The sequence below is a fragment of the Solanum lycopersicum genome, chromosome 7, assembly GCF_036512215.1.
Source record: "Solanum lycopersicum chromosome 7, SLM_r2.1".
Lineage (NCBI taxonomy): Eukaryota > Viridiplantae > Streptophyta > Magnoliopsida > Solanales > Solanaceae > Solanum > Solanum lycopersicum.
In genome coordinates this window covers 18136852-18156274 of record NC_090806.1, presented here as the reverse complement: position 1 = coordinate 18156274, position 19423 = coordinate 18136852, and the positions used below count along the sequence as shown (strand labels likewise).

The 19423-nt window shown below is 38.9% G+C and overlaps 1 protein-coding gene and 1 long non-coding RNA gene across 2 annotated transcripts; both read left to right on the top strand.

Moving 5' to 3' along the window:
• Positions 1–2145: 2145 nt before the first annotated feature.
• On the top strand, positions 2146–7420 carry LOC109120664 (uncharacterized). The gene is made up of 4 exons (XR_002028134.3): positions 2146–2409; positions 5360–5435; positions 6035–6534; positions 6603–7420. It is a non-coding gene; the product is annotated as an uncharacterized lncRNA (long non-coding RNA).
• A 1823-nt stretch (positions 7421–9243) lies between these two features.
• On the top strand, positions 9244–10045 carry LOC138337342 (uncharacterized). The gene is made up of 2 exons (XM_069287251.1): positions 9244–9408; positions 9767–10045. Exons 1-2 carry the CDS (start codon positions 9244–9246, stop codon positions 10043–10045), a joined length of 444 nt encoding a protein of 147 aa, XP_069143352.1.
• Positions 10046–19423: the final 9378 nt, after the last annotated feature.

The window sequence follows — 19423 nt, the reverse complement described above, 5'->3', positions numbered from 1 at the left end:
GAAGTATCTAGGTATACTTTTTTGCTAAGTATATAACAACAAGGATGAGATGAGTACTGAAGTTTGTTAAATTATCCAGGTATGCTACTTCCCTTGTATCTAATAGCAGGGCTGAGATGAGCAGGTTACTTACAAGAATCAACGGAGACTTTGAGGAGGAGTGTCGGTCTGCGATGCTCCATGATAAAATGGACCTCTCCAGGTTGATGGTGCATGTGCAGCAGGTAGAGGATAGCCGTAAAAAGAGGGGTGTTCGTGATGCTAGGAGGCCAAAGCCTCAAGATTAGGTAGGTCCCAGCCATGGAGGCCATAGAAACAATTTTGGCATCTATGAGAAGCCCAAGTTCAAGAAGGGGCAGCAGAGTTCTGGGAATTCTAATTGACAAAAGAGTACAACACCTAGAGGAGGCAAACCCGAGCCCAAGAAGGTAAATGGAGGTGAGATGCAGCATCCCAAAAACAACTGTGCTAAGTGTGGCCGTGCTCATAGTGGAGAGTGCAGACAGGGCACTAATGCGTGTTTCGGTTGCGATAAGAGTGGTCATATTGTTAGAGAATGCCCACTGGACAGAGGTCAGGCTGGAGGTAATGCTCAACCTAGGCCTAATCCACAGGTTGAAGCAGTAGTCGAGCCTCCTAAGAGGAACAAGTTCTATGCCCTAAAGGGCAGGGAGGAGCAAGAGAAGTCTGCTGATGTGGTCACACGTATGTTGCAAGTATTCTCAACTTCTGTTTATGCTTTGCTTGATCAACAGTCTACGCTTTCCTTTGTAACTCCTTCGCTTGCTCTCACTTTTGAAATATTTCATGAATTTTTGTATGATACTATAGTGGTTAGTACACCTTTTGGAGAAAATGTAAGAACTGATAGAGTATACAAGGATTGCCCAATAGTTATAAGTCTAAGTCTATATGTGCAGACTTGGTTGAGTTACCCATGCATGATTTTGATGTTATCCTTTGCATGGACTGGCTTCACAGTTGTTATGCTTGTTTGGATTGTCACAGCAGAGTGGTGAGATTTCCTTTCCCTAATGAAGAGCAACTACTTTGGGAGAGGTATAGCTCGAGTCGTCCTAATCCCTTGATTTCGAACCTTAAGGCCAATAAAATGATGTCCAAGGGATTATTATGTCATATTGTGAGTGTTAATGATTTAGATCATGACATTCCTACTATCAGACTGTTTGGGCAGCACTTTGACGTTGTTGAAATCTACAACAAGGTATGGGTTTTCTCTCTTGAAATTCTTTCTCCAAGAGAAATTTCTTTCTATAAAATTTAAACGCATGAAACTAGGGTTGTCCCCTTTATTGTTGAATTCGTTGTCCCTAGTGTTCTTCAGATTTCAATCTAAATTAGGTTAGAAATCATGTTGTTGGTATGGTTGCTGATAGATAAGTGTGAAATATGATGTTCTTTGTGATTTTGTGTTTGGAAATAGCAAGATTGTTCAATGATGTCAACCAAAAATGATGTGTTGCAATATGTAAAATGTTTGTTGTTGTTTTCCGTTTTGAAGTCTTAAAATGGCTAATTTGATGGCTGAAATTTAACGTGCATAAAATGTGTAATTTGTGATGTTCATATGAGGTGTATGTGACTGATTCTAAGTGGAAAGTTGTAGCTAAAACAACAATGAATCTACACCTAAGAATGTGCTAAACGAATACACGAAATACACCCCAAAAAGGTGTTAAATGATCCATGAATTTTCCTAATTTTTCAGCAAAAAAAAATGAAAAAAACTAAAAGTTAAGTTTACTCGAAGGAGTCTTTACCGGACTGAAAAAAAAGAAATCTTAGGTTTGAAGGGTCTAGGGGTAAAATGGTCTTTTCCTGGATAAGGATAGTATGTCAATTACCCTAGATAATGTAATTATTTAATTACTAAAGTGGAGGGGAAATTTGGGAAGAAAGGGCAAAAATTGAGCCCTTGAGATGAAGTCTTGCTCCATTGGGTTCGAACCTAGGTAGGAACAATGATTTAATGTGATTTTTTTAATTGTTGAATTTATTTAATAAATTAATAATTAATGGCTGATTTAAGAAAAAATGAAAAAATAGATTTATTTTAATTATTATTTATTTATTAAATGATGTTCTTTTTAAATTGACTAAGTCTTGCAAACTATCCTAGTTTTAAGAGACATTATCTCAAACAAACTCTCTCTCTCTCACGCCTGAATCTCTCTATCTCTCTCGTTCGTTCTTTTTTTCCTGCCTGCAAAAATAGAAGATAAAAACATTAGAAAGCAATAAAAAGTTATCTACTTACAAAAAAAATATACAAGCAAAGCAAGCTAACTTAAGAAATGAAAACTTTATATCATCTTCTCGATGGGATTGTGTGGAAGGTTTAGGGGAGGATTTGGGCAGCACTTTGACGTTGTTGAAATCTACAACAAGGTATGGGTTTTCTCTCTTGAAATTCTTTCTCCAAGAGAAATTTCTTTCTATAAAATTTAAACGCATGAAACTAGGGTTGTCCCCTTTATTGTTGAATTCGTTGTCCCTAGTGTTCTTCAGATTTCAATCTAAATTAGGTTAGAAATCATGTTGTTGGTATGGTTGCTGATAGATAATTGTGAAATATGATGTTCTTTGTGATTTTGTGTTTGGAAATAGCAAGATTGTTCAATGATGTCAACCAAAAATGATGTGTTGCAATATGTAAAATGTTTGTTGTTGTTTTCCGTTTTGAAGTCTTAAAATAGCTAATTTGATGGCTGAAATTTAACGTGCATAAAATGTGTAATTTGTGATGTTCATATGAGGTGTATGTGACTGATTCTAAGTGGAAATTTGTAGCTAAAACAACAATGAATCTACACCTAAGAATGTGCTAAACGAATACACGAAATACACCCCAAAAAGGTGTTAAATGATCCATGAATTTTCCTAATTTTTCAGCAAAAAAAAAATGAAAAAAACTAAAAGTTATGTTTAGGCTAAAGTATAGATTAATCTGGAAATTTAATTGGTTTTAAAGGGATGAGGTTACCAGGATTCGAACCTGTGACATCACCTGTGTAACACCTTAAATTTGCAAGAAAGGAAAAGGGGGGATTCGAAATGGGGTATACTGGCTGAGAAAGGAGAATGAAAAATTTAAATAAATTAAATACAAGGTGTGGGAATCGAACCCAGGACCTCCAGGCAGCGAATGAAGTGAAAGAAAAATAAAATAAAGGAAATGTTAGGCATGAGAATTGAACCCATGACCTCAAGGCTGTAAAAGAGAAAGGGAGAAGAAATAAAAAGAAAATAAAGTGAGGTTGTGGGGGATAGATCCCGCAACCTCACTGCCAATGCATGGCCAAGTCAACTTTTAACTAAAAATAAAATAAGGAGGCTGTGGGGGGTTCGCACCCACAACCTCACAACGCCTAGAAAAATAAAGCATAATTAAAGAGAGGCTGTGGGGGTTCGATCCCACAACCTTATGGTCCATGCCAATTGGACAGGAAGAATTAAATGAAAAATATAAAAGGGGTTGTGGGGGTTCGATCCCACAACCCTTTGGCATAATAAGAGAAGAATTCAAGGAGAAAATAAAGAGAGAATATTGATGTTGGGGCTTGATCTAGAGTCCCAATGTCATGAAGACTAAAATAAAGTCAAGCAAAAATATAAATATTGTCCAAGGGGTTCTAACTTGGGTTCCATTGCCCAAATTTCTTTATTGATACATAAGTCGTACGTGAATTAAATGTTCAACAACAATCCCACCTACTTACATCGAAAATGAGATCTTGGTATACACACAAGATACATAAGTCTTGTACTACATAATCTTAGGAAGATATGACTCAATTAACGAACTATGAATGAAGCCTCATGGCTTGTATGTAGAGACCCATAAGTCTAGCATACGTTTAAAAATAAGTTAACCTAAGATGTATGTAATGAAATGAAGTAACCCTAAAAGGGTTAAGTACAAGTGTAAAACACACTTAATGTCCAAGTACATTGGCATATGATGAAATGAACAATGAAATGATGAAACCCTAGAAGGGTTAAGTAGGTAAAACACATTAAATGGACAAGTACATTGTCATATGTGAAATAAACATTCACGTAAAAAAAGGGGTGAGTAACGATGAAGAGAAAATGTGCTAATGTTAATGAATGTGGTGACAACATGATATGAGGCTAATGTAAAAGGTGAGAGCAATCCCAAATGAGCCTTAGTAAATGTTACAAAAATGTACTCACCTAAGAGAGTGTAAAGTTAATGAAAAGACCAGTCTTTATGAACACTCTAATGAAAGTATTGAGGTTGACACAGTTAATAATAATGATGAGATGAGAAATCATCTATTAAGCTACGATGTCCTTATACTAGAAGCCAACTTCCATGATGTATGAGTTGAATGTAATGGAATATTATACTAAGAACCGATAGACTAGCTATGAGCAGTGATGCCTTCTTTCGAAAGGGCGGAAGTTCACGTAACTCTCATGAGATGAGACTGTCCAGCATGCCGGGTATGGGTTTCCTTATATCTCTTAGTCTTCGAACCAATACTGCCAATATAGGGATCGAGCGGGGTTCAATTCCCATTAACGCTAGCATGTTTTAGGTCACTTTGGCCGGTGATTCCACCTCTTTTCGGTATGGGGGAGACACTGGATTTCATGATGCTCACATTTCTATGTTGGTTAAAGTTAAAGTTCCCAATGAATGTATGAGGCCAGCCTCAATGATGTACACAATGAAATGAATGATATCAAAGGTGTTAGGATAGGATAATCAATAGGTGAGCTAGACTAAAGTAATGATACTAAATTATTCTTGATCATTGCACAGCAACCCGATGAGAGTCTTAAACTACATCCTAGGAATAGTTGATGTTTATACTAGCTTATGAATGAATGAAATGAAGTACATATGAATGAATGAAGTAGACTCTGTGTTTTCTAATGAAGATTCCCTAGTTGAGGTCTCATATGTTGAGCCTTCATTTTGGAAAGTCTTATGGTCAAGTCCATGATTCCAACATGTTGTGGGACATGAATGTATGTTATAAAAGATGTTATGTGCTATATGCTATGTGATATGTATTATGTGTAAAGATTTATGTGTTGTCTGCAATATGATAAGTATGATGATGCATATTACTCTCATGGCATGACCTTCCTAATCAAGGTTTGGAAAGCTCACTAACTTTCCTAATCCAAATATTGAAAGTTCATTAACTTTCCTAATCCAAATTTGGCTAGTCCACTGATTTGACTTCCCATAATCATGTTGTTAGGAAAGAGCTATTATTGTGCATGCATGTCCGTGGTGTGTGCTTGCATATATATATTTAGTACAAATGTGTGCTAAACCTATACAATTCTACAATTCTAGGTGCAGGAACAGGTGGACGCTAGAGCTACAGGTTGACGCTGAAGCTATCCGGACGTCGAGCATTCATTCAGACTTGGTAGGCCTTCATGCTTTCGAGGATGCTTGCCAATTTATATTCTAGCTTAGTCTTAGGATTGAGTTAGTGGAGTATTTTCCACTATCATTTCTTTCCCGTATTATCTTAGACTTTGTATTGGTGCCATTTTGGCAAGTATTCATTTATTGTTATATCAAAGTATTTCATTCATTTAATGATATTAACATTAGATGGTTGATGGTGAAAAAATTATGATTATATTAGAAATGATTAGTAAGAATGTTAAGTAACAAAAATTTCAAATTTCCCCATTAAATTAACCTAGATGAAGTAACGATGATGTATGTAGGCTTGTCTGTGACCTTTGAGAGGTCAACAACGCTTGTCTCATCTTAGGTCTATATTCAGGTTGTGACAAAGTTTGTATCAGAGCACTAGGTTAAATTCCAAGAATAATAAGTTCACATCAACCATATTGAGTAGTTTCTAAGTCATGGTAGTGAAATGCACCACTATCCTGAATTAGAGACTTCATGGTGCGTAAGAAAATTCCCTTCTTCTGATCTTATCGTGGCTTTCCTAATGTTCAATTTCATGGTGATATGAGCATGTCTAACATCAATCCTTATTTTTTTCAGAGAATTAATACTAGGAGGAACGCTGGTCAGATGAGAAGAGGAGTAGCTTCTGGGAACAATCGGGTTCCACCCCAGGCTCCAACTGAATAAAGAGCTATGCCAGTTAACCCGGTTGGGTTGACTGATGCGGAGGTGCAGGCATCTCTTGCCCAGATGGCACAGGCCATCACTATGCAGGCCCAGGACATTACTGCCAGGTCAATCGACAGAATGTTGAGAGGGAGATCCCATCAGTGCGTAGCATGGCTGACATGTTGAGAGACTTCAGAGGACCCACAAGAGTTTGTGAATGAGGTGCATAAGATTTTTGTGGCTATGTGGGACACAAATACTAAGAAAGCAGAGTTGGCTTCCTATCATCTCAAGGATGTTGCATAGACCTTGTGCAATATGTGGCAGGATAGTTGAGCTTTGAGCGGAGTCCCGGTCATGGGAGCTGTTTAAGACATCCTTCCTAGAGAGATTCTTTCATAGGGAAATAAGGGAGGCGAACTATCCAGGTATACTTTTTTGCTAAGTATATAACAACAAGGTTGAGATGAGTACTGAAGTTTGTTAAATTATCCAGGTATGCTACTTCCCTTGTATCTAATAGTAGGGATGAGATGAGCAGGTTACTCACAAGAATCAACGGAGATCTAGAGGAGGAGTGTCGGTCTGCGATGCTCCATGATAACATGGACCTCTCCAGGTTGATGGTGCATGTGCAGCAGGTAGAGGATAGCCGCAAAAAGAGTGGTGTTCGTGATGTTGGGAGGCCAAAGCCTCAAGATGAGGCAGGTCCCAGCCATGGATGCCATAGAAACAATTTTGGCATCTGTGAGAAGCCCAAGTTCAAGAAGGGGCAACAGAGTTCTGGGATTCTAATTGACAAAAGAGTACAACACCTAGAGGAGGCAAACCGAGCCCAAGAAGGGAAATGGAGGTGAGATGCAGCATCCCAAAAACAACTGTGCTAAGTGTGGTCGTGCTCATAGTGGAGAGTGCAGACAGGGCACTAATGCGTGTTTCAATTGCGATAAGAGTGGTGATATTGTTAGAGACTGCCCACTGGACAGAGGTCAGGCTGGAGGTAATGCTCACCTAGGCCTAATCCACAGGTTGAAGCAGCAGTCGAGCCTCTTAAGAGGATCAAGTTTTATGCCCTAAAGGGCAGGGAGGAGCAAGAGAAATCTGTTGATGTGGTCACACGTATGCTGCAAGTATTCTCAACTTCTATTTATGATTTACTTGATCCAGGGTCTACGCTTTCCTTTGTAACTCCTTTGCTTGCTCTCACTTTTGAAATATTGCCTGTATTTCTGTATGATCCTACAGTGGTTAGTACACCTTTTGGAGAAAATGTAAGAACTGATAGAGTATACAAGGATTGCCAAATAGTTATAAGTCTATGTGTGCAGACTTGGTTGAGTTACCCATGCATGATTTTGATGTTATCCTTTGCATGGACTGGCTTCATAGTTGTTATGCTTGTTTGGATTCTCACAGCAGAGTGGTGAGATTTCCTTTCCCTAATGAAGAGGAACTACTTTGGGAGAGGTATAGCTCGAGTCGTACTAATCCCTTGATTTCAAACCTTAAGGCCAATAAAATGATGTCCAAGGGTATTATGTCATATTGTGAGTGTTAATGATTTAGATCATGACATTCCTACCATAGACTCAATGCCTATTGTGAATGAGTTCCTAGATGTATTTCCTGATGATTTGCCTAGAGTCCCTCCCCCTCGAGAGATTGACTTTGGTATCGACATAGAATTTGATACTAAACAAATTTTGATTCCTCCCTACAGATGGATCCAACTGAATTCAAAGAGTTGAAGCTGCAGTTAAAAGATCTCACTTATAAGGGTTTCATTCAGCCGAGCATATTCCCTTGGGGCGCTCCAGTGTTGTTTGTGAAAAAGAAGGATGGAACCCTTAGAATGTGTAACGATTATCGCTAGCTCAACAAAGTCATTATAAACAATAAGTATCCACTCCCCAGAATAGATGGTTTGTTCGATCATCTCCAAGGGTATAGTTTATTCTCTAAGATTAATCTTCCTTCATGGTATCATTATCTTAGGGTTAGGGATGAAGATATCCCAAACACAGCCTTTCATACCCGTTATGGTCATTATGAGTTCTTAGTTATGTCATTTGGTCTCACGAATGCACCTGCTGCATTTATGGATCTCATGAACAGGGTGTTCCGTGAATACCTTGACTCTTTCGTCATAGTATTTATTGATGACATTCTCATCTACTCTAGGACTAAGGAAGAGCATGAACAACATTTGAGACTAACCTTGAAGGTACTTAGACAATATCAGTTGTACGCCAAATTAAGCAAGTGTGAATTTTGGCTTAGATCAGTGACCTTCCTTGGTCATGTTGTATCCGATCAAGGTGTAGAGGTGGACCCCAGGAAGACTGAGGCTATTAAGAACTGGCCAAAACCTCTTACTCCCACAGATATTCGTAGCGTTTTGGGATTGGCTCGTTACTACCGCAGGTTCGTGGAAGACTTTTCTTCTATTGCTGCCCACTGACATCTCTAACAAAGAAGAAGGTCAAGTTTGAATGGACGGAGACTTGTGAGAAGAGTTTCCATGAGCTCATGGATAGACTTACTTCAGCCCCTGTTCTTACTTTGCCTAAGTGTGGTGAGAAATACACTATTTATTGTATGATGCATCTAGGGTTGGTTTGGGTTGTGTTCTTATGCAGGGTCGTAAGGTGATGTCCAGACAACTCAAGGTTCAGGAGAAGAATTATCCCACTTATGACCTAGAGTTAGCAGTTGTGGTGTTTTCATTGAAGCTGTGGAGGCACTACTTGTATGATGTGCCTGTAGATGTGTTCACGAACCACAAGAGTCTCCAGTACATGTTCACACAGAGGCAGTTGAATCTTCGTCAGTGGAAATTGTTGGAGCTGTTGAAGGATTATGACATGAATGTTCACTACCATCCAGGTAAGGCTAATATTGTAGCCTATGATTTGATCAGGATAAGGATGGGAAGTACAACCCACGTTGAGGATGAAAAGAAGGAGTTAGCGAAAGATGTACACAGACTGACCATACTAGGTGTGCGATTGGTCGACTCTACTAGTGGTGGTGTTTTAGTTCATCCTAGTTCTGAATCATCCTTCGTAGTTGAAGTCAAGCAGGGTCAGCATCTCGATCTTGTGTTGATGGAGCTGAAGGACTAAGTGTTGATAAAAATGAATCAGTCTTTCATTTTGGGAGGTGATGGCATACTTAGGTATCAAGACATGCTGTGTGTACCAGATGTGGATGATTTGCGGACTAGGATTGTTGCACAGGCCCATGGTTCCAGATATTCCATACATCCAGGCTCCACCAAGATATATCATGATCTTAAGAAGGTTTATTGGTGGGATGGCATGAAGAAGGACATTGCAGAATATGTGGCCAATTGTCCTAATTGTTAGCAGGTTAAGGCAGAACATCTTTAGTCAGGCGGTCTTACTCAGATTATTGAGGTTCCGACTTGGAAGTGGGAGGCCATTAATATGGACTTCATAGTTGGCCTTCTGATGAGTAGGAGACAACATGACTCCATATGGGTTATTGTAGATAGATTGACTAAGTCTGGCCACTTTATCCCTCTACATATATGAGATTGTGAGATGGCATGGGATTCCTCTGTCTATAATTTCATATAGAGGAGCTTAGTATACTTCACATTTTTGGAGATCTTTCCACAAAATCTTGGGCACACAGGTAAAGCTTAGAGTACCCTTTCATCCTCAGACTGATGGGAAGGCAGAGCGCAGCACTCAGACATTGGAGGACATGTTGAGAGCGTGTGTGATTGACTTCATAGGTAGCTGGGATGACCATTTTCCTTTGATAGAGTTCTCGTATAATAATAGCTATCACTCCAGCATTGGGATGACACCGCTTGAGGAACTGTATAGTAGGAGGTGTAGATCTCAGTTGGGTGGTTCGAGGGTGGAGAGTCATCCATTTCGGGTCAAGATATCATTCATGAGGCCTTAATGAAGGTCAGAGTGATTAGGGACAGGTTTACTACTGCTTACAGTCGGAAGAAGTCATATGCATATTACAAAAAATGGCCGTTAGAGTTTGATGTCAGCGACCATGTCTATCTGAAGATATGACGTATGTAGGGGGTGATAAGGTTTGGCAGAAATGGAAAGTTGAATCTGAGGTATGTTAGGCCTTACGAGATCCTACGACATGTTGGTGAGTTGTCCTATGAGTTGGCATTGCCTGTGGAGCTAGCTTCTGTCGATCCAGTCTTTCCTGTATTCATTTTAATGAAGTGCGGTGATCCAGCAACAATTCTCATTGTGGAAGGTTTGGGGGTCGATGAAGACTTTCCTATGAGAAGGTACCTATTGAGTTCTTAGACAGACAGGTCAAGCGGCTGAGGAACAAGGAGATTGCCACAGTGAAGGTATTGTGGAGAAATCATCTTGTTGAGTTTTCTAAGTGGGAGGCTAAGGCCGACGAGAGATCTCGTAACCCTCATCTTTTCAGCTCTTGAGGTTATACTTCCTATTCTTAATTCTAAGTTTCCTTATCTAATTTTGTTGCTACTGGTTGGCTGTACATAGTGATTTGTGATGAACTGACTGGGCAGGGGAAGATCTGTATTTATATAATTTTAAGTGTATAGGACGAAAATATATGTATTCATATTTCTTTATATAATTTTCTCTCTCTTTATACAAATACAAACACATTTTATACATTTTTATTTGTATAAAAAGCAAGAAAGTCGGGTGAGAGACTGATGAGAGTGGTGAGCAAGAAACCTAGGGAGAGAGGCGAAAATGATTACAGTGTGTTATGTGTTACAATCAAATCAAACTGTGGTTATAACATTTAATTTAAATTACTATTTTGTTATTATACATTATTTTTCTAAAAAAATAACATTTCTTTCTCTAAGAATTTAAAGATAGACTTTCTTTCCTGCTCTCTTATTCTTTGGGTCTTTTTTTTAATATTAAATTATTAATATTATATAAGAAAATTTTATTAAAGCTTGGAGATACACCTATTTGGGTTAAAAAGTTCTTGAGATAATGTTTTTGACATGACTCAAGCAATGAAAATTATCTACTACTCTTATGATCAATAATGTTCATAAGATATTGAGAAAAAGATATGAAGTATATTCCATCGTTGATCGAAATTGTTAATATGATACAAAGTTTGGAAATGACCTTTTATCCTCCCCTCCACTATTTCATAGTGTATTTTAAAGGTATATGTGTCCACGTTGACATAAAAAGTATTGCGTAATTATAAATTATAATGTGATCACAAGGACACATTTATACCTTTAAAATACACTATTAAATAGTTTAGGGGGGATAAAAAATACACTATTAAAGAATTTAGAGGGGTAAAAATATCTCCATAAAGTTTGGTATTGTAACAAAATTTCTATCAAATTGAAGTATTTTTCAAATATTTAGCAAAACAATAAAATAAAAAGTATAGGATTAAGCTCCGCTCTTTTTAATTGTCTTTCTCTCTCTTTCATTATTTCGTCAAGTATATCTGAGCCATAAATAAATATTACTCCGTCCGTCCGGTATTGTTTGTCACGGTTTCTATTTTTAGAGTTAAACTACAAAAACTTTGACTAACATTTTAAGATGTATTTTTTCATCATATTAATATGCAACAAATTGTACTTTATAATAATTTTCATATAGTTTTAGAATATCTAATTTTTTTTGTTTGAAATATCGAATTGATATGATGTAATTTACCTTTGAAATTAGTCATATTGTCTTTCGATAAGCGCAACGTGACAAATAATTCCGGACGGAGGGAGTAGTTATAAGGACTTGGATGTTTCATTAATAACCACTAATGTATTTTTGGAGGTTAGCTATAAAATGATATACCCTACACATATATCCCAGCCACACAGTGCAACAACAAATGTGTTGCATTCTCTGCCTTTGCTTTACACAGGGAGCATCAGTTGTAAAGTTTAAATCCTCTCTTTGTTATCATTTTTGCAAGTAATATTCATGCACAACTATCCAGATGAAACAAATTATGTTGGTTGGAGCTTTAATCTTTTAGTAGTAAATATTACTCTTGTAATTCCCATACATGATTCCATCTGATTCAATCCATTATGTCTCTGCAACCTTTTTTGTTATAGTTTGTCTAATAGTCATGCACTTGAGTTCCTGAATAACATAAGTTCGTCAGCAACACATTTTTAATACGTGATAAGGTATATCACTCTATTAAATGGATAAGGACTAAGCTAGTGTACCAGAAAAATAATTACAAGTTGTGCAAATCCAAGATCATGTTTGACATGACACATATATGTAGTATGTTATTTTTATGACTAATATATTGTTGGAGCCTAGATATAAAATGATATACACACCCTACACATATGATGCAAACAAATTACAATATCATAATTGCAAATCATCTGCAAGTTGTATATTTTGACCATATTTTATACAACAATACGCATACCCGAGTTGTATGTCTTGATCAAAATGGAGTGTTGAAATTACTCGTCACATGATTCCATCCATTCCACCTATGCAAATTTTCCTGTTCTAGTTTGTCTAAAAGGCAAGGACCTGAGTTCCTGAATAACATAAGCACCAAGATTTTAATACAACTTAATGTCACTGACTTAGTCTTTTACTGAACACACGTGCGGAACTTGACAACGTTCTCATGTTCTTGCACCACTTGCTCACGGTTATGCTATGCCAAGTTAGCCTAAAACTTTAGGAATTGCTAAGAGAACACAAGAGGATGGCTAGGAAAGACTTTATTGTAGAGAACATTAAATTTTATCTGTGAGCATGTATTGTATAGTTATACAGAGAGTATCTATTGCAGCATGAACAAAATTACTACTAGGCATGATAAAAAAAGCTTCAGAATGATACCTAATAAAGAACAGAAAATAAAGCAACATTCTCAACTTGATATAAATATCGAAAAAACATAACTTAAAATACCACGACAACAGTGGCGGTGTGGAGGAGGAAGCAGATGATTTAAGTGTGGAAAGTCTAGAAAATTTTCTAGGTAGTGTAGCCTGAGTGAAGGTGGCGGTGACAACAGATACTCTGGCGGTGGCGGGGGTTGCTACAAATATGGTGAGGATGGTCACTTTGTGCGTGAATGCACTAGTGCTTGTTCTTGATCGTGGCTTGAATTCCTCTTATGCTTGTATCTTATATATTGTTATGTTTTTCAGTATTCATCTCTAGTTGAGACGGTTGCTTTATTTTCTACTCTTTATTAATGTCGTTTGAAGCTTTTTGGTAATGGGGAGCCGTATTTTTGTTAGTATGTCAAATTGGCAACGGATACTCTATATACAACTAGAAAATACATATAATATTTTCATAAAAAAAAATCAAAGTTCTCTACAATAGAAATTTTCCTAGCAATCGTCTTGTGTTCTCTCTTCCAATTCTCTTAGCAATCCCTAGAATTATAGGCAAACTTGGCATAGCAGATTGTGACCAAGAACGTGAGCACATTGTCAAGTGCCTCACATGTGCTTAGTAAAAGTATGTGACAACTTGGTGTCAGCGCAAGGTTACAACTAAGGTAATGAAACAATGGAGAAATCAATGTTGCTAATAACTAAGCCAACGTCATTTAGGATGTCGTGTGCAAGAAGAGTTATGGCCAAAGGAATGCTTACAACAAATAGTCTTAATCAGTCAATTTTCAAATCAAGAGATAACATATTAATCATTCAGTTGTATATTAAGATTCAAACGTCTGTATCTTAATGAAAACAAATAAAATCTTAGTGGTCAATGAAACAGGTTGAGTACCATAAGGTCACAACTTCAAATGATAGGAGACAAGAACATTACGTTTTTAACTTAAAGAACTATCAATACAATAAATATTGTTGCATCACACCTAACAAAATATAGGAATACAAAGAGAGATGGACATATAAAATACATAGGGTGAGAGAGGATACAACCTAAATGCACATATGAATACAACAAAAACATTTTCATGATACCTAAAGAAATATATATATCATATATTATTGAAAGTGGGAAGCTCCCAACTTTGAAATTGAATTACTATTTTGTCCTTATACTGAGTTAAAAAATTATATGTCTAATTAATTATTAAATTGTTACATCTTATCCTTTTTTCCTTTTCATAATATTTATTGTTACCTCTTTTATTGTTCATATCTAATTCAATTAATTGAAAAGGTCCTTAATAGTCTATTTAAGAAATTTTGCATTTTCATCACCCTTGAGAATCCGATTAGAATTTGTACAGTTGCATGCATTTATGATACGCTCAAACTTACTTCTCAAATAAGAAGTAAAGCGGTTGTGTCAAGTAAATAACCCAACTAGTGAGGTTGGGATCGTTCCTACGAGGAAAATAGTCTAGACTTAACTTCAACCTGTTATTACTATTGTTTGGTCAATGACTTCCTTGGAAAGTAAAAACAATAAATGGGGGTTTCTATTTCTAAATGAGTAAAATTAATTAACAAACTTGACAGAGACACTTAACAACTTTGAATGTTGGATTTTAATCAATTAATCAAAGTAACTAGGGCTTACGTGTTCCCCACAGGTTCATAACTTGATAACTCTAACTATAACAACTCTTTCCTAGTATCTTGCATGCAAAGTGATAAATTATGTATTTCTAAATCCTTGGTCTGGCATCTAGAAAATCTCACTCCGCACCTTGGTTCGGCTACGTGTGTTGCTATCCTAACCCTTATCCTTACCTCATATTAAGCATCACATTCGATATTTGACTAAGTTATTACCTCATACCAATCAATACTAGCCTATCAGATAGTACACACTAAATCTATGTTAATAATTCTTTTCCTATTATCTACCCCCTTGGTCCGGCAAGTAGCATTAAGGCGAGTTCTAACATTGTCCATCTGTTAAAAAGACTTCTAAGCGAAAGAATTGTTAATACATGCAAGACACTATTCTAGAATTGTCATTTTCGTTAGGGTTTATCTCATTATTTTCCTATGGTTCCCACAATCCTAGTTATGGAATTTAGTTACTAATGGCAATAAACACAATATTCAAATATATTAAATAAGAGTTCATGTACTTACTTCAATGAGAAAGAGTAAAATCCAAAAGTTTGCTTGATTAATCACCAATATTCACTTGCAAGAATCTCAAAGTAATCAATAATCTCACAAAAAGTCTAATGATTATCAAGAAACTCACAATACAATTAGTACCAATTAGGAATTTTACAATCTAAGAGTCTAACTATCTAGTGTCTAACCTCAAAAATGAGGTTTTTCGAACTATTTATAAAAAAACAAAAAACAAATTAAAAAATGATGCTAATTGCTGGAAATATGCCAAAACGCGGCTGGGTCGACGGACCTCGCGACGGACCGTCGTGGTCACAACGGACCGTCATGGACTCCGTCGTCCCATACTTGTGCAATTTCTTCTGCTGCTCTCTTGATTCCCCTCGACGGCAAGTATGACGGACCGTCATAGGCACAACGGTCCGTTGAGGGTCTTCGTTCCAAAACACTTCACCTCTTGGAATCTGGGTACTGGATCACTTCTCTGAACTTCATGAAGAACCTGAAGGACGGACCGTCATAGACACGACGGACCGTCACAAGCTTTGTAACTCCACACTTGGTCAGACTTCCCCATCTTTCTTCAGCAGCTACACTACGCTGCCACCTACGGACCGTCGCAAGCAGGACGGACCGTCATAAGCTCCGTAGGTGGTCTATTCTGCATTTCTACGCTCAAAATCTCCGTATTCATCTTTGGATAGATTTCTTGCAAAACAAAGAGAAACTTATATAAAAATTAGCACAAAAAGACTTTTGGACACACTAAACTTAAGGAAAAAGTATTAATTATACCGTGAAACAACGATATATCAACACCCTCAACTTAAATTCGTTGTTTGTCCTCAAGCGACACACTATGACTCACAACACAATCTTTGTACAATAGTATCCATGTTTTATCCTTTGCAATCATTTGGCTATTAATCCCGATTAATCTCATCAAATCTATGCATGCTATCACTATTAGGCTTGAATTTTGTGGGATCAGAACATGACACAGGTTCACCATGCAGTAACACCTATCCTCTTCAATTTCTCACCGAGGTGCTAACAATTCCGGTATTGCAACTAGTGTCCTCACTTTAGAACAAAATCCTCATTTTTCACACAATGATTTTAGTTTGAGTATAAGGATTATTTTTTCAACACTCACTCTTAGAACAAAGTCACACTCATTCATACCTATTTACATAAGCTTTCCCTTCTTTTCACTGCCTTAAGTTCGCTCTACAACCATTAGGATCACGATAGGAGTTTCTTAGCTAGTAACATAGGCTCAAGTTCAGGTAAGGTATATTTAGATATACTTTAGTGACTATTTGCCCTCCTTGACATATCGAACCTTCCACTTTCTATCATTTTATCTCGCCCAGTTTCTCATATTCTTTCACCTTGCTATTTTCTCTTCTTTCTTCATTTGTGTAAGTGACTCTCTTCTTTTCTTGCTTGTATTTCTTGTGTATTTTTCTTGTTTTTTACTTTTCTTTTCAACTAATTCTTGAGTCACTTTACTTTTGTTCTTTCTCTCTCTTTGTTCTTTCAACCCCACTTTCCAGAGCATTCCTCATAGTAACCACCCTCATCTCATAGCTTTGCCAAGAGTCAAGGTACACAATACCCAAAGTTGGGTCAGGGCCATAACGAAGGTTGTTTATGCGTTAGCCACCCTCAACTTATGCTTTTGGCATAAGATGAGGTGCACATGTCCAAGGAGGGACCAGGGCCAACACATTGTTCCAAGAAAAGATCAGTTGGGGTGAAAAGAGAAAGGTCTAATTTTAAGCTCAGATTATTTGGATTAAAGAAGGATAAATTTCATTTGGTTTCTTTTATTTAGGCTAGAAATGGGATATATTGAATAAGGGCCTATGATCCTTTCCTATTGTCTATTACAGCTTACTTTTAGCAGGACTAACCAGGCAAGTTCTAGCTCAGTACCAATAGTGGACTATTCAAATTTCCTCACACTCACTTGACTTCTCATCACTATACCAGATTATCAGACACCTAATTCGAATTTAAGACTTAGGGTAATGCAATGGTGTAACTCTATTTCATGCTTAAAGACACACAATTATCAGTTACTATGCCTAGTCATACATTATTTTCCAGTTTATCAGGATATCATTTTAGCAATCATGCTCCAGAATTAAACTATGTACAAAAGATATAAACATGTCGGTTCAACAGAAAAAGTAATCAGTCTTTTGGGGAAAAAGAACACAGGCAAGAAAACCCCAAAAGAGGATAGTGAATTGGGCTACTCAGACATCACCCTAACACTCACTTTCCATTTACCCCACCCCCAACAAAAAAACATGCAATTGTCCCCAATGCATACAAATTAAAATGCTCGAGTGGTAGGTGAAGCAAACCTGTGGCGCAAAGCGCTGTCGATTAGCAAGCTGGTGGGTCCGGTTCCCCGGAACCCACGTCCTCTGCAATCTGGACATCCTCAGTGGTGTCCTCAACAACAACCGCATCATCAGCAATCTCTACAGTGCGGAAGCTAGACGCCCCAGCCGCTAACTCTGATGCTCTCATCTGGTGCGCCACCTCCTCAGCAATTGAGGCTCTCGTCGTAGCGTCTATCTCTCGGCGCTCCTTCTTTCGTGCTCGCGTCTCGTCCTCTGCTCGACCCCTACGCCTCTTGGCACTCTCGAGGGGGAGGTGGTGGAATTTCAAAAGTAGCAAAAAGGGTCGCCAACACTGTGTCCTCAGCAGGCTCGACAAGAGGGGCCTCAGAATCCGGCACCCTATCCTTTAAGATCGTGTCGATATCTGCACGAAGAATGTCGACTGCAGCCTGAAGGGTCGACACATCCACTAGAGGGGCTGGTCGGGCTAGCACCCTCAACTCAAAGCCGTCCAAGCGCTGGTTAACCTCATCGATCTTCCGCTCTGTTAACTGCACCATTTTCCTCTCTAGGCGCTCTTCGGACTCTGTAATCGACTTCTGCATCTACGGCTGGATATGATAGAGAAGAGTGGCCATTTGTGCCTCTAGTTTTTGGACCCTAGCAAGCGGGACCAGTGCCGGTAGAGAGGCTGTGCGAGAGGAGCTCGGGGCAGTGCTACTACCCGGGATAGACTCGATCGGGGTAGTGTCAGTGGAAGCCACCTGTGTAGCTGTGCGGGCCTGGGCTACTGTATCAGCAAGATCATCAGCAAGTGGGGGCAGCTCCGGAAGGGGCCCTCTGTGTGGAGCCAACTCATTGGCCTCATCTGTGATGAGGCTGGCGTCAATAGTGCCCTGCGGGGTCTTAAGCTGATCTAAGTGCCATATGGGCACACCTGCGGACCTGTAGAGGGAAAAGATCATGCACGGGAAAGGGTACGTAGTAGTGACCTTGAATGCCCTCTCGTGCATGACTGCCTGGAGAAGCGATGCGAAGTCGACCTCGATCCCAGGTAATAATATTATCAGCAGCTGTGGGGGAAAGGCAGTGATGGACAAGCAGCCACAAGAACTTTGTTGTGAATATGAGGTTGGCCTTCTTGATGGCCCCCTTCGGCTCAGTCACCCAATCGGCACCCTCTCCATCTACTGACAGATCCAAGGCCATCCACCTCTTGGTGGTCTCTCTCAGTGATGGCTCGCGCAAGAACTGGCCATCATTAACTATCTGCAGAGGTAGTCAAACTCGGCAGTGAGGGGGGTCCGAGTAGCATCAACACTCTCGCCATATAGAAACCAGCGAATGGCTGGTAGGGAAATGTCAACATGTATGCCCCGTACTCGGACCTGCTCCAGTGGGTCCTGTTTAGCGGGGGCAGCCCGTCTATCTATATGTAATTGGAGAGTCTCTACGTAAGATGCGTAGAACTCTCGGAACAATTCTTCACTGTATCGTCCCAACGGACGTGCTGTCCACTCCAAGCGATCCCTGATGAAGAGATTGTGGATCTCAGGCATCATCGGGAGACTCCCTGTAAGGACCCGCCGCTCCAAGGTGAGTGTTCGAGTCATCTCTCCTTTATCATTCACAAACTTGGCGTCGGAGTAGACTTGAAATTGCCCGTTGACACACCACCGGTTGGGCTGGTCAGTGGCTGGGGTGGGGACCTGAACTGGTGAGCCTGATATAGAGTCTGAACTGTCAGCCTTATCAGACGAGGCCGACGCTGCAGTTGTGGCGGGTGTGGGAACCTCAGTAGAGCCGGAGGCTTCCTCGGACCATGATACTCCTAAGGAGCCAGACGCTCATTCCTCATTTGTGGCTGACCCATAGGGTGTGTCAGTCAGTGTGCGCTCCTCATCAGACTTGGAGGCA